The sequence below is a fragment of the Oreochromis niloticus genome, unplaced genomic scaffold, assembly GCF_001858045.2.
Source record: "Oreochromis niloticus isolate F11D_XX unplaced genomic scaffold, O_niloticus_UMD_NMBU tig00003144_pilon, whole genome shotgun sequence".
Taxonomy (NCBI): Eukaryota; Metazoa; Chordata; class Actinopteri; order Cichliformes; family Cichlidae; genus Oreochromis; species Oreochromis niloticus.
Window position 1 is genome coordinate 103,375 of NW_020327798.1, and position 16,039 is coordinate 119,413.

The following is a 16,039-nucleotide window of genomic DNA, read 5'->3' on the forward strand; positions in this document are numbered from 1 at the left end:
TCTAAAAGGATTGCTGCGAGCCAATCCCGTCCAAAAGCAGAAAGAACTATTTTCCTAAAAACAAAATAAAACAAATGAATGAGCGCATGTTGCTGAGAGTGAAGACTCTGATTATTTGCGAGATAGTCTCCACTGTCAGCAATACCTGATGTTAATGCATGTGAGTGAAAGTGTGTAAATGGATGGTGACTGGACGGACGAGGCAGACCATAGGTTGGACCGACTGGACACTGAGATAAAGACTGGACTAAGGTTAGACACATGACTGATAATTGTTCTGTTTTAAGTTTCCTTTCTTATAACACAGATTGGATCATAAGTGGGGAAAAACTCAGTATGAAATGTGAAGTTGAGGTTAACATACAGGTTTTTGTTTCTAGGAAGTTCCAAGGATGCAGGCTGTGGATGGAGCCAAGAAAAGATTTGACATGATGATTAATTTGATTTCATTCCTTAAACACAGGTTTGAAGGGCCGGAGCATGTATACCTAATATGATATGACTAACCTTTTTCTTTTAATTTCCTAAGCTTGAGTGAAGGATTTTGAGTTTGTAAAACATAAGATGTGTCACAAAAGGGGGAGTTACAGGATTTAAGGTTTAATTTGAAATGGGTTTTAGGATTACTCGATGACGTTTGGGGTTTTTGATAATTTAGATATGGTAAAATTGAGGCAGAAATTGTTTTGTGGTTCTTTTTGATCTGTTTTTATGCTCAGATGGTGATGGTTTATATCTTACCCCTGGGTGTGTTTAACAAGGCTAACAGTGTTGCTCACACACATGAAGGGCATGGAGATTAAGTAAAGTTAATATAAAGGACAGAGCCCAGAACATGATATGGTGAAACAACTTTGAATGATTAAAGGAACCTTAGATGAACACAGTAGATTAGTGAGGTGTAGCAGAGAGAGGCTGTTTGTTTTCTATCCTTTACAGGAGAAGATTTCAGGACCACAGCGACCACAGGGGTGGCAAGAATCCTGGAAGCCTGAGATCGAACGAAACCAACCAGAGAAAGGAGAAAAACAGAGCACAAAGACACCTAGTTGTTTATATTGCAAAGAAGATCAAAAGCTTGTTAGACACAGGTTATAATGGAAGCATAAAAGGGATGAGAGGAACTTTACATAACATAGAAATCCTGCAACAATTCGTAAATTGCCCAAACACAGTGTTCAGACTGGATATGCGCTACCCGTTAAAGGGGGCGAAGAAATCAGGCCTAAGTTTTAAAGATGAAACAGGGTAACTCTATAGAGGATGTTTCCAAAGGTTGAGAAAATAATGTAGGACCTTTTACCAGGAGAAAGCTAATTGTATCTTTTACACTTTACAGTGTGCACTGAGGGAAGTCAGGAATAGTTTAAATTAGGATTGAAAAAATCAAACTAGGTGAAAAGGGGGTGTAGCAAGTAGATTTAGGGCAGCTCACAGCCTGGCGTAAACGCAAGGTGCTGTCACACAGCTTAAGTTATTTGCCGGAGCTTTCTTCCTGTTAAAAAGGGAGTTTTTCCTTCCCACTGTTGCCAAAGTGCTTGCTCAATAGGGGGTCACATGATTGTTGGGTTTTTCTCTGTACTATGAAGTGCCTTGAGGCAACTTTTGTTGTGATTTGGCGCTATATAAATAAAATTCAATTGGATTGTATTGAAGTAAACTTAAATGTTATAAATTAGGAATTAATTCATTTCTCAAGTGAGAAATGAAAAAGGGGGACTGGTGTTAGGAATAAAAGAAATATTTTTAATGTGTATCTGCTCATTATCTTGTTTTATGTACTTTAATAATGAAGGCTTGTAGAGCAAGGCCACCTTTGACTCACAAACAAGTGCTCAGCCAGACTGAAAAACAGGAAGTTTTAGTGCACAAGGCATATTAATAGATATAGACACAAAAAAGAGGAACTCCCCATACGAACAATGTTCAAGACTGTGTGATGTGTAAAGTACCGAAATAACACCATATAAGTCACAGCTGATGATTCTAATGTTAGAGAGCTCTTGCAACTGGCGTCTGAGCTGTGCAAAGGTCTCTCACCCCCGGAAGATGATTGAATAAAGAAAGACAGGTACTTTTGTATGTCAGCATAAGGTTGAGCCCAACAGAAGCAAGGCACCCTACATGCGCACAGCATGCTGCAGGGGTTGCCAAAATAATATAGAAAACAGCACATGTAGTGAGAGAACACCCACTAAAAGTTCTGACTACACACAGTGTGGTGGCATATGTGGCAGGCGTTCACTATGACATCATTAGCACAACAGAGACTGAGTAAAGTTTTAGATGCTCCAAATCTGACATTTACACATGAAGGAATAAATATGGCAGATTTAATGGGATCAGGAGAACCTCATGATTGTGCTAAGAAAACAGAACTTGAAGGGAAAGTCAGGGAAGATTTAAAAGCAGAACCTATTCCTGGAGCTGAGGATTGGTTCACAGATGGCTGCTGTCATCGTGATGAAGAAGGATCGAAAGCAGGCTATGTTATAGTCTGCAAACAAGGAACTGAATTTGAGCCCATGTGGAACTCCAGCAGTGGAAGGAGCCACGCTGGACGGGTCCGTATGAGGTCGTTGCCAGAACAACCACAGCAGTTCAACTAAAAGGGAAAGGCGATACCTGGTATCATTGGTCGCAGTGTGCGCCAGCACATGAGAGTTTGGTAGAGGAAAACTCCTCTACACCCAACACAGGTGGTAACAAGCAGAGGCAAAATAAATCCTCTCACCTGTGCAACGGGCCAACCAGTAGTCTACCTGGAAGGCCGAAGAAAGAAGAGCAGCAGCTTAGAAGGTCGCCACGCCAGCAGAAAGGAGTGGTGACAAGTTGAGGACTCCACAAAAGCAGGGGAGTTTCATTCCAGGATATAAAGTTTATATAACATGATGCAAACACACGAATCAGAGACACATAATGAGAAAAACTGATTAAAATGTTCCTTACAACTACATGTCAGTGATTGTATACAATGATATCTATATTTTGCAGGGCACTCCGGACCACTTGTCTGAACACGGAGGCCAGTCCAGCCCAGCGCTTCCTGAGACTGTAGTTGCTAAAACAGGATCGGTAAAAAGACAAAAGCGCGAGGTGTCAGGTAAAGGTGATGAGTGTCTCAGCATGAATAATGGCATAGAGTTGAATTATGTTAAAGGGTCTACCAGCTCATTCACATTTGATTTGTGTGACGTTATTAAGTGTACAGGAGCTAGTAGTAGCTGGAGAGCGTATGATGTATGGGTCTGCAATGACCCCATGATATGCTTAGGGTAAATTTAGTTGATGCAAAGTCTAAGCCGCTCGCAGAAAGCTCAATCACCACTCTGACTGATCAGACGGTAACTTCGGGAACGGTAGCTCAAAAGGAACAGGAACCGAAAGGGAGAGTACTTCTGACAACAGATTACTCTAGAATGAAGCCTAAGGATATGATCGAGCGTGCCATCGGTTTCAAGGACAGTAATCTTTGGCTTGATTGGGTGGCTCAAAATGCTAGAGAACAACATGTTCTCTAGCATTTTGAGACTGTGTTGCCTGTGCGTCAGCTAGGCCACGTTTGTTCACAGAGCCCGCACCATTGCATTTAGAAGATAAGTGGGGCTATGATTGTATGTTGCACCTAACAAGGAATGCGGTGAGTACTGGCAACTGTACTTTGTTGTCCAGACTTTTCCCTCCCATTTCAAAGCAGACAACAGTAGGACCATTTATGCCAAAACGAGATAATTACATGTTTCAAGTTCTCTACAGATAATGAAAAGTACAAGGTGGGAGAGAACGACCCAACTTGGTGTGCTGTCACACTCACGGGATGAACCATCAATAATGTAAGCGACCCAAACATGGTAATTGGAACATGGTCAAGAAGTGGGCTCTATTATTATTGTGGGGAAAACACTCTGTTAGTTCGTGTTCCTATGGGAAGCGTAGGGACATGTGCGATGGTGCGATTGGGAGCTCCGCTCATGCTTATTGGGAACCAGGTAAAGGCTATTCCACAACATAACACATGTACTTTAGCCGCAAGACGTAAGAGACATATTTTGGCCAAAAGAGGGACCCAGGGTACACATGCATATGACCCTAGGTTAAACTCTCCGACCTGGATAGACTCTATTGGAGTGCCCAGGGGAGTTCCAGACGAGTACAAGCTGGTAAATCCGATAGTTGCAGGATTTGAAAGTATATTTCTTTGGGTAACACCTAATAAGAATGGATCGCATTAACTATGTTCATTACAACCTGCTGAGACTCTCTAACCTAACCAGGGACGCCATGGTGGGGTTCGCAGAACAATTGGGTCCGAGTTCACTGACGGGAGTGGAAAATCGAATTGTCTAAAACTATGCATGAACACTCAGGTATCGAAAATCCGCTGGCGTCCTGGATGACATCTGTGTTTGGACAATGGAAAGGTGTGGCTATGTTAGTGATGTCTGTGAAGGTTCTCAGTCATCCAGGTCATCGTAGTCAAAGGAGTTTGCAAAGAAAAGCGTCTGGACTTCTTTGAGTTGCTTGAAGACGTTTCACCTCTCATCCGAGAAGCTTCTTCAGTTCTAAGGTCAAATGGCCGAGAGTCCCAGATTTAAACCCAGTGGGAGTATCCCCCCAAGGAGGGACAAAGGACCCCCTGGCGATCCTCTAATCACATGCGCCAAGGTGTGAAAGTGGGTGTGGGACCTAATCAGCCAGGGTTTCGGGTGAGCTCATTGTGAAACCTGGCCCCAGGAGTGAAAGAGGCCATCTATGTCCACTGTGAGCGACCATCTTTGAACAGAGGCGGTGGTTTACGACACCAACTGTCTGCCATCTATAATCCAGTTTTGAGTTCCCTCCCCAGACGCCTTAACGCCCACTCACATCCTGGGCCATCTGACCTCAGGAAATCACATGATAGGGTGGGGCCAGGTTTCACAATGAGCTCACCCGAAACCCTGGCTGATTAGGTCCCACACCCACTTTCACACCTTGGCGCATGTGATTAGAGGATCACCAGGGGGTCCTTTGTCCCTCCTTGGGGGGATACTCCCACTGGGTTTAAATCTGGGACTCTCGGCCATTTGACCTTAGAACTGAAGAAGCTTCTCGGATGAGAGGTGAAACGTCTTCAAGCAACTCAAAGAAGTCCAGACGCTTTTTCTTTGCAAACTCCTTTGACTATGTTAGTGATGTTTTCTTTGACTGTACTTTTGGGAATACTGGTCATTGTTGGGTGTTGTATCATTCCTTGTGTCAGAGGATTGTTGGTAAAAGTAATGGCGAGGGTTGCGAACCCTGGCTGGGTTGAGGGCATCTACCAGATGAACTTAGAACCCATAGAGTGGGGCAGGGAGTGATACAACATGAAGTGTGGTGACATTCCTTGTTGGAATGTCAAAAGAGGGAATGTTGGGATTTAGAGATTCTTTTATTGCTGCCATATAATCTGCCTTATGATAAATGCATTAATAACATGTTTTATAGTATTATTTTATCAGTAATATTTCTTACAGGGTTCATATTGCATTGAATATGTTTGTCATCACATTGACCTTTCTATTTACAGGTGTAGTTATGATCATTTTATACACATTGCATATCTGTGCTTGTTTAGAGTTGATGTTCTATCCAAGAGGGTTTTAAGCTTCACTGGTGAGAGTGTCCAGGTGATACATGTTGAGGGAAGATGAGAACATAGCAGGTTAATTGCATGCATGCTTACAATACACATAAATCTAGTAGCAGGCCTGAGCGAAGGCCCAAGTGTCTTCTGCTTCTTATTTGAGACCTGCGCCAATTTAGTCTACTTAGTGATTGAGGACGAGGGTCCATTATTAGCCCTTAGAGGCCCTGAAGCTTGAAGTTATTACCTTAAAAGGAAGGTGTTATCAAAAAGAGAAGTTATATGTCTGTTTATAGTTATTAGAGATGTACAAGATGTACCCTTGTCTGTAAACAATGACTGGACATAATGTATTTTTGACCTGTATTGACGTGTATGTGGGGGTGTGATCCTCTATGCTATAAAACCAGAACTCAGTGTATTTTTGTCAGAGCAAATAAGCCATATGCTGATGGTTGTTCTCCGTTGTCAATAAACTCATCGTTTGATTGCACTTTTCTGGGCCTCCGTCGTTTGTTGTCTGGTCTACAGTTGATCGATCTCGCTTCAAGGCTGTCACACCTCGTCTCACCCACTGCACCACAAAGAAATGTAATGTAGCGAATGCATACTGGCTATCAGTGTATATTGTCACATCTTGTTTCTCTGCAGCTTTACACGCTTCCATTAAAGCTACTATCTCTGCTGCTCAAGCAAATATGAAACATGCTAGTGGTCCTGCACAGATAACTTTCTCATTATCTACTACAGTAAAACCTGTTTTAGTCTGTCCCTCTACTGTTGTAAAACTCAACCATCAACAAACCTTTCCTTTCCCTCACCAAGTAGCACATCTATTAAGTCATCCCTCGGCTTGCACTCCTTCTCCACGTGGTCTCTACACTCATGAGAAGTGCCCTCTTCTTTCATTGGCAAAAAGGTTTGACGGATTCAGAATTGTGCATCACTTTATGGTTATGTATGGTTATGAGAGTAACAGTAACATTAAAGACAAGCATCTTGTATGTGACAGAAATGTAATTTTAGTCTGCAGTAGTAGACATCTACCTCCTGTGGAACTAACAATGTCAAAAGGTGAAATGAACTATTTCCTGAAACATTGCACAGCTTAAGCTGCTGCACATACTGATCTCACGCATGGAGGTAAAGCACAAGCAACTAGAGCTAATCTGTTAGGATAGTAAGTTACTGGCTTCACTTGTGGAAAAAAGTGCTGTTAGTTATTTGACAGTCACCTGGCATTTGTGCTGTTCACAGAACCACAATTTGGAGCTTGGCACGCTCCCTCAAGTTTTCATGGTTCAACACTGCTGAAGATTTTAAAGGCAGAGCACGTCGTACACCTTAGTTGTCTTCCTCAACGTCAACGTCGAAACTCTTTCATCTTATTTAAAACTTTTCTGTGCAGAGTCTCCTCATGGCGATCTCCTGGAAGCCCAGTAGCACAGCTCTCTGTGCTGAAGGTGATCTCGGATCCTCCTGAAGCCTCTCTCCAGGCCTCAGCTTCCATCTTGTGGACGATCCTCTCAGTCACTCCTCTCGTCATGGCATCTCACGACATCTGCAAATTAAAATGACACTCCTCTCGCCACATGGCTTCCGCCACGTGTCAACTCCCCAATGAGACATGTACAAGAATGTTGCACAGTCCCCCTAAAACAATCTCCAGGGTTTGTCCCTTGGAGCAGCTTCACTCCAACCTGTAACCCTGTGTAAAAACATCAGTCAGCAATTAAATGTTTAGCTTGTCTATCTTTCAGCTCCACCCAGAGCCTATATCCTGGAAGACAAAGTCTTTAAATCAAACTTCACATTTTCAACCAACTATAGATCAGATAGATAGATAGATAAGAGTAATAAAGTATTCAGCATAAAAGACAAATATCATGTGCAGGTTTTCTCCAGTCATTAAATCACTATAATTATTATTATCATAATTTGTCCCAAATCATGAATCATCCCAATTTATTCCACAATTTAATCGGTGACTTTCCTTAAGCAATGTCACTCCACTCATTTTATCACTGTGAGCTCAATAGTGGCCAGCTAATGAGCCCCATATTCAACTATTCTGTAACCACTGCACATTTGTTCAATTGTCACTTGTCTGTCTGTGCTGAATCCTTTACAAGCACTCTTGAAGAAAAACAAACATTAGCCAAACACACGGTTCATCCTGGTGGTCAGGCGTCAGCCATCCAGATTCCAGAGATGCTGTAAAAAGAAGTAACACTGGTTTCAAACACAGTGTCACACTGTATTCACTTCTCCCTTGTAACATTCATATTTTCTCAACAATACAGTGTAATTTAATCATCAACACACAGCCTGTAACCACAGTTTTCTTCACACAAAATCTCAGTAATCCTGTGGTAGAAAAACATCATTAAGTTGTGTCCTGCTATAAATCACATGATCAAATCACATGATTAACCATCTGCTGTAAAAAGGAATGTAAATGTTAGCACTGCGCATTTGTATACACTCTTTCTCACAGTAATCTCTGTGAGCAACACAAAGTAGTTAATAACAAACCCATGGTGAATTCACAGACAGAGAAAATTTTAAACTAAAAGGTTAAATCTGCAGAGTTCACATAGTCATGTGACCCAAGTTTCCTCCTGTGGTCTCCTTCTGCTCCTGCAACAGACACACAGAGATGCATCCACACCTTTGCCAGGTGGGGGTTAACAGTTTTCTCGACGACGAGTCATATAGCGCTTCTGTTCTAATCGTGCAGATCTGCTCAAACAGAGATCATCAAATGAAACTTTCAGTGCACCATGAAAGTAACAAAATAAAAAGAAATGAAAGAAAATAAAGGAAAGCAAAGGAAAGAAAGGCCTTGTTTAAGTCATGACACATGTTTTTCATGCCAGGGGGATAAATCGTAACAACTAGGGCTGCACGATTTTGCATAAAATGAGAATCACGATTTTTTTGCTTGGAATTGAGATCACGATTCTCTCACGATTTTCTTTTCCAATATAAATATTTATTGCACTTATTAACTGCACATCAACTTCGTAACAGTTGAAACTGAACATAAAAACAATAAATAAACATAAAAACAATAAATGCCTCACATTTTGTGGTTGCCGCAAAATGTTGTACTGCTTGAAATTCCATCTCCACCGTTGCTCGACACTGCTTGTATAGAGCAGGTAGTGCAACAATAGAAAAATAGTTGCGGGACGGCACTGTGTAGCGTTTGTCTAGGGTGTTGATCATTTTCCTAAATCCCTCGTTTTGCACAGTGTTGATATATCTTTGGTCAGGTGATAAGTAATAGTCTCCGTAATTTCTTTGTGCCTGCGGGAGTTCGACGTGTATAAGGAAGCGCTGTATAAGATTCCCGTTATTGATGTTTGGCTGGTTGACCGGGACGGATTTTCTCCTGTCACTTTCTCGTCATCCCTGACGTGTTCTCCGCTGTCTTTTCCTGCCAATTTGAGCATCACGGCACAGCTTCTGTATCACGTGGTATAAGGCTCCGCCCTTGTCATTTGTTAAGCAGGAAGAGGGAGCGCTTGTTTTCATGCAGATTACGTCCCGGATCAAAATGCGGTACAATCGTCGTCGTCTCTTGTTTTTGTTTTTGTTTTTGAATCGTTGTCGTTTGGAAATGAGATCGCACATAAGTATGAATCGAGATCGCGATTTTCTAACGATTAATCGTGCAGCCCTAGTAACAACCCATTTGGCAGGCTCAACTTAGTAACAAAAGACAAATCAACAGCCAGTTTAATCTCAAACATTCATCCAATCAGCCACACACAACATACAGCATAACCCTGTTGTCTCATCACATAATAAGTTTCTTCTCATATAACCAAATGTGTGCCATGGTAAAACTTCTTCACACACCAGAAACTCACAATCGGCTCACTCAGCTCACTCATTTAAGACCCCTCATCAGCATTCTGTTTTCCTCTATGATGCAACCATCTGTCCTCCTATAATATTCAGTCCACTAGCCTATGTATCACTTTCATCTTACTAGTGACTTGGACAAGATGACAAACAGAATCTCATGCTTAAGATGCTGTCTGGTCTTCATGAGTATCATTTATTGTGTATGCATGCAGGGTTAGTATGGTTGATGCATTTTCTGTATGTTTTTGTGTTCCTCTCATCACATTTTCATTATTTATTAGGAGTTCAGACGCAAACTTCCCAGCCTGGTGACAAGCATCAAGGCACCAGGGCTTTCCGTCAATCATCCCAGACGTTGCGGTGGCGTCCTCTCCCTCTCCTCGCGGTGGATGCGATGTGTTAGGATCCGGCTCCGAAGGACCAAATAAATGTTGGGTCTGTTCCCACAAACCCCGCTAATTCTAGAGACTTATTCATCATGAATGAAAACAAGACAGTCAGCGATCGATCGATTACTTGCGCAAGGGAGGCCTCATCTGTGTCCAGCGCGAAATGACCCCAAATCCGGCCTCCTCTCGCTGCCTTTTATTGAGAGACAGTTCACACAAAACACAGCAAAGCAACGCCCACATGGTTCTAAGGCATTGTATGTATATGTGTGAACCTCTGTATATAAGTAAGAATGTGTGTGTGTGTGTGTGTGTGTCCTCCTGCTGGGCAGGAAGCTTACATCAAAAGAAACAGATCTTTCAGATAGGATGTATCTACAATAAAACCTCCCCCAACACAGAGTGGTTAGAGGTGTTCAGGATCAAAGGAATGGCTTTGATCCTACTGCTTGAACTAAGACTGTACAAATTTAAGAAACACAATGGCAACATTCAATAATTAGACCTAACAGCCGCCTTGTCGCCTTTCTTTGCCTTAACTTGGACTGGAACAATAGCAAGGATGCTATCCGGCCCCAGTACCAGAGCATAGTGTATTAGCTGTCTCTACAAACCCACTGCTCATAGACTGCTTCTCATCATGTTCTGGTGACTCCTCCTTTGGTGCAGGCTTATCCTTGCTCCTGATGTGCAACACAGTTGGATGAGTCAATGAACAGAGCTCACAGTTCAATTTCTCCTCACAAGACCTACTCATATGGCCCTGCTTTAAGCAGCTGAAGCAAAGTCCCTTCTCTCGAAGAAATTCTAGTTTCTCTTTGTGTAGAGATTTCCTCAGTCTCTTGCATTGTGCCATGGTATGTTCACTGTGGCAAAACAAACATGGCTTGTTGAATGCGGAGGTAGGATTAGTGAGTCCCTTTTTGCCTCCCTTTGCCTCTGCATCGATGCTGCCCGAGTGGTTCACAGGTGTGGCTGTTGTTGTAAAAATGGTCTTGCCACTCTTCCTCCCTAAAGTGACATTTGGTGGAGATTTGGTTGGTGCCTTATTGCTGTCTTTTATATCTCCAAACACTGGGTGTAATGCTACCTTAGCCTGCGTGTTAATAAACTTGACAAGGTCCATAAACTTAGGCCGCCGAGCTTCTGTCTCCTCTATTTCACAGGCAACACTCCTCCACCTTCCCCTGAGTTTGTACGGTAGCTTATTCACAATGGCACGCATGTTGGCAACGTTGTCCAACTCCTCCATGTACTCCATGTCTGACATTGCATTGCCACAACTGGTGAGGAATAGTGCCAATGCGCTGAGGGCTTCACCATCTTCTGTCTTTATTGGAGGCCAGCCTAGAGCCTTATTTATGTATGCCACAGAAATCCTGTATTCGTTGCCAAAGTGCTCTTTCAGAAGCCGTTTTGCTTCACAGTAGCCTTTTTCTGGATCCATATGCAGACAACTGCGTATTAGCTCCCTGGGCTGTCCAGAAGTGTATTGCTCCAAGAAGTAAAGACGATCCTTTCTGCTTTCTGTTTTACACTCTACTCCATGCTCAAAGGCTCTGATAAACAGTCTATATTCCAATGGATCCCCACTGAAGATGGAAATGTTCTGAGGAGGTAGAGTAGAAAGTCTTTGTTGCATTGCAAGGACTTCTGCAATGTCGTTCTGTCGTTGCATAACAGCTAACAACGTCTGTGAAGCTTCTACGCCCGCTGAGTGAGAAGAACTGTTGCCTGAAGAACAGTGGCTGTTCTTTCTGATAGCTGGCTGATTTACCTGTACAGAGTTAGCTGATTGAGGCTGGATGATGGGCATCCTGTTTTGCTCACCACCACAATCCTCAGTAGTCGCTCTGTGACGATCAGTCCGTACCCCAGCTGACCGCATCTGGACGGAAGATACTTTGTCATCTCTATGTGACACATCTGATCCCTCAAACCTCTGCAAAATCTTAAGCTTAGCATCAGTTGCTGCTAAAGCAGTTCGCAATTCAAGCTCTTCCTTCTCAGCCTTAAGTTTAGCTTCTTGCTCCTCCAAAGCTCGCCGTTTCTTTAAAGCTGCTGCCTGTGCCAAGAGTGCAGCCTTCTCCAATTCTGCCTTCAAGCAAGCTGAAGATGCTGAAGATTGACCAGTGCTGCTTTTGGACATTCTAGACTTCCTAGATGCTGCTACGGATATGCTGTCCGTAGGCTGAACACTCTCATCAACCATTTTAGCTTCCTTCGTACGTTGATGGACTTCCTTTATCCAAGCATCCACGTTGTCAACAAAGCTTCTCATTGTATCTGCTTTGGGCTCAAACCAATGCTGCTGATCATTATCCATGTCCTCTCCTGACACAGCTTGCTGAAATAGCCCCTTTACAGTTTTATTCAGTTCACAAAACTCTCCAAAGATGTGATTAAATTCTGTAGCCAACTTGGTTTTAACTATTTCCACATTGCCATCATCCTCCATTAACTGCAGCATCTCATTCTTTTTCTCTGTTAGCTGACCCAACTTAGCTTTTCTTGAGCCTATTTTCCTTTGTAATGCATCCTCCATTGCCTTAGCTGTAGGCTTCACCTGTCGCTTTCCCACTGTTGCTGAATCTTTATCATCTTCCATGATTCTCCGATTAGCTTGTTCCACTTAGCTGGGAGCTCAATACAGCTAACTGCACCAATAGGCTCCGGAAACACACAAAGGGTAGCTGTTCACATGTAGTTAGCTAGTCGTTAGCGGGTCGTTCGCTGCTAATTAGCATAACACTGTGTTGCCAATATGTCACGTTTCACTCCCCAATCTCCTCCTTATCCACGAGTAACTGCACTTACTTTCTGTGCTGAAGGGCTGACTGTGGCTCCTCTCCTCGTATTTCATGTCCATGTGTTGCAGTTAAATTTCCAATCCAAAGACTGCGGCCGCGAGGAGTCAGTTTTCTTACGAATATTACCGCGGAAGCACTAGCTGGTAGTCAGGCCGTACGCGTGTCCTTGTGCAGTTGAACATAATCCACAAAGTCCGCTTGTAGTTGAAAAACAAACAGGCAAACATTTATTTCCACAGTCTTGAAACACAGTAATCCGTTTGAATGTTCAGTTACACTGCAAACACGGTAAGAAAACTGTTTGACTCCACAGCTAGTTAGAGCCCCGTTACTCCACACTCTCCATCGTGAACGCTCCCCCCGTGCCCAGTTATCATGTATTAAAGGAACAGTACATAAAAATTAAATAAGGAAAGAAAATACAATTTAACTGTAAATATTACGCTAAACAAAATTATAAAGTAAAAACTGAAATTACCCATTATCTTACACTTATCCTTATCCAAAATAATTCAAATTATTAACAAATATACACTCTGTGCAATCCAAATAAAGTAAGAGATGATTAGACCTTTATCTTATACAACACCTTTTGGAAATTCACTTCAACAGGTAGTGTCTTACCTTTTTGATTCGCCGGCGAATGTCTCCTCACTTCCACCACTGATTACCGTCTGTCCGCTTGACCACCACCTCGGACCCTGTCCAGCGCCTCCACTGGTCTTCTCTCTCCCACTCCAACCACCGGACGAAGCCCCCAAATTGTTAAGATTCAAAAATTGGAGAAAGGAGTACGGAGGGCTCACAAGGAAATAACAACTCTGGTCCAGGAGGTATGATCAAAGCGAAGATTTTATTGATTACACGCGCGGAGTTCCACCCTGTGCAGAGTCAGCGATGGAACTGTCTTACAATAGTCAGAACAAAGGTTTTATAGGGGTAAGACAATACAGCCCCCTTTTTCTGTTACCAGGCAGATCTAACACAGCATACGTCAATCCAAAACCACCAACGTTCAGTTAACTTTTGACACAGTTTTAAAAGAACATCACGTCTCGCCTCCATCCAGGTGTCGTACCATGAACTCATTCTTATCTCCTGGAACATCTGGTGCTCTTCCTGTAACCAACTAACAATACGCCGGCACAATTTGCAATTGCAGCAAAAACACATTTTAACTTCTTACCTACTAAAATGAGTCTACATATATGTGTGTGTGTGTGCGTGTATGTGTGTGCGTGCTGTGTACTGCGTACGAGTCATGACCTCTCCTGCACCTCGGCTCACCTCACACCTTCAGTCATCTCGGGACAAGAGGCCCGCACGTACACAGTTGAAACTATATGTGTCATTTCTAGACTAAATGTCACACTCAAATAATACTACTCAAACTATAAACAGAAACTGCTTAGCTCCTAAAACTTAACACTTAGCTCAAAAGAATATAGGTAATGGAGGATAATAAAATAAATCGAGAAGTATGTTGTGTAAGCAGGTGTGTTGCGATTCCTTTCAGAGCTCCCGTCATCCTCACCGTGTATTGGCTGATCATAACGCCTGCCAAGAGTTCCTGACCCTCACTTGACCCGGAGCCACAGCCCTTTAATAAGCTCAAATGCAATTGTGTATAAAAGATTAAAATCATTGTCATAACAAAGGGGTTTTCCCCAGATTTGCCAACATGTTTGCTCGTCTCCATTACAGTTTACTCATTGAAAGTTACAGTGATCAGCCTATTTTGGAAGTTACAGATTACCAATTGACAAAAGCATTTTGTCTGACCCCACACTGTGTGTGTCATAATTACCTCAGAGTTACTCCTCATCCTCAGTATTTTGTGTGTGTGTGTGTGTGTGTGTGTGTGTGGTGTGTGTGTGTGTGTGTGTGTGTGTGTGTGTGTGTGTGTGTGTGTGTGTGTGAGTACTTTAACTCCTTTATTTCACACAGACAGCTTCAGCATTTGTTCTGCTTTCTCTGCTTTTATTTGACAGTAACAGAAAAACACGACTAGAATTTACACAAACGTGTTTACAGTCTGAGTTTAATGTGTTTCTACACATGCTTGTCCTCTGGTCATGTGATCATGTGGTTTGTAGGAACGCTCCTCTTCCTCAGAGGATCCACCTGTGCTTCCTCTCCTCCACCTGTTACAGTGAGGGAACGTCCTCCATGATGGAGGAGCTGCTGGAAAGTGCTGAGAGTTTCCTCCAGAGTGAGACCTCTGTCACAGTTCAGAGGATCTACGGCAGCAGAGACCTTCATGGACACTAAAAGTCTCAAACACACAACAACAACATCACACTGACTCCACTCTGACATCACTGATCAATAATCAAAGAACACACAGATCAAACTGATTGATCAGCCATCAGAGGAGTCGGATCAATGGAGCTGCTTCTGTTCCTGATGTCCCCTGTTTGATCCTGGACCTGAACTCTCCCTGCAGAGGAGACACAAGACAGATGTCAGAGGTGAAATGTGACATATTTGGATGTGATATTTACAATTAATTCCCTTACATCATTTCTTAAAGGTTAGGAGAATTTCAAGCAGTTTCAACAAAGAACATTTTATGTAAGTTTGAACTTATTTGGTGGATGTGAGCCGAGTTGTTATAGATTGTTAACATGACCTCACTCTAATGTTACCAGAATTCATTAAAAACATTTTGAGCTACTGTGTGTACAGACAGTATAATATGAGAATAACATAACCTTCTTTCCAGAGGTGATAATAAAATTGATCAGACAGAAAAACAAACCTTTGACTTTTAGCTGCACTGATTTGTATCTTATCCAGACATTCTTGATGTCAACTGCACATCTGTATCTCCCACTGTCTCTCTCTGTGGGGTGTTTCAGGGTCAGACTGAGGTCTCCAGTTTTCAGCAGGTCTTGATTCCCTGTTGTTCGGTCTCTGTAAACTTGGTGCTGTTCTTCAGGCTGGTCACAGCCGTTCTTATACACGTGGACCATCAGCGATGGTGTAGGTTCAAGACGTTTCCACTCTACTTTAGCATCTCCAGGCAGGTTTTGTGTGGTTTTGAAGGGCAGCTGGACAGACTCCGCCCCCTCCTCCACCTCCACCTGACAGACTGAGAGGACAACAAACACAACATGAGCTGTACAAAGTGTGATTGGTGTTGACAGAGCAGCATCATGTGACTCTTGTTCTGCACTAAATGAAGCGATGGAGTGGCGCCTCCTTCAGGCAGAGAAACAGCTCATGGAGAGAAATAATTATTAGAGCAAAAACAAGAGTGGAGCTGCAAATAAGGCCGAGAGGAACGCTGCAGAAAACTGTTCATGTGTGAATTCATCACTTCATAGATTTATTTGAGCACTAAAATCAGAGCT

At 42.8% G+C, this 16,039-nt stretch overlaps 1 protein-coding gene across 1 annotated transcript in view; it reads right to left on the reverse strand.

Moving 5' to 3' along the window:
- LOC109200437 (uncharacterized) overlaps positions 1-12,481 on the reverse strand; it is a 31,371-nt gene extending 18,890 nt beyond the window's left edge. The window contains 1 exon segment of the mRNA XM_019356009.2: positions 10,964-12,481. Within this exon segment, the coding sequence (XP_019211554.2) occupies positions 10,964-12,481 (1,518 nt within the window).
- Between the last annotated feature and the right edge of the window lie 3,558 nt (positions 12,482-16,039).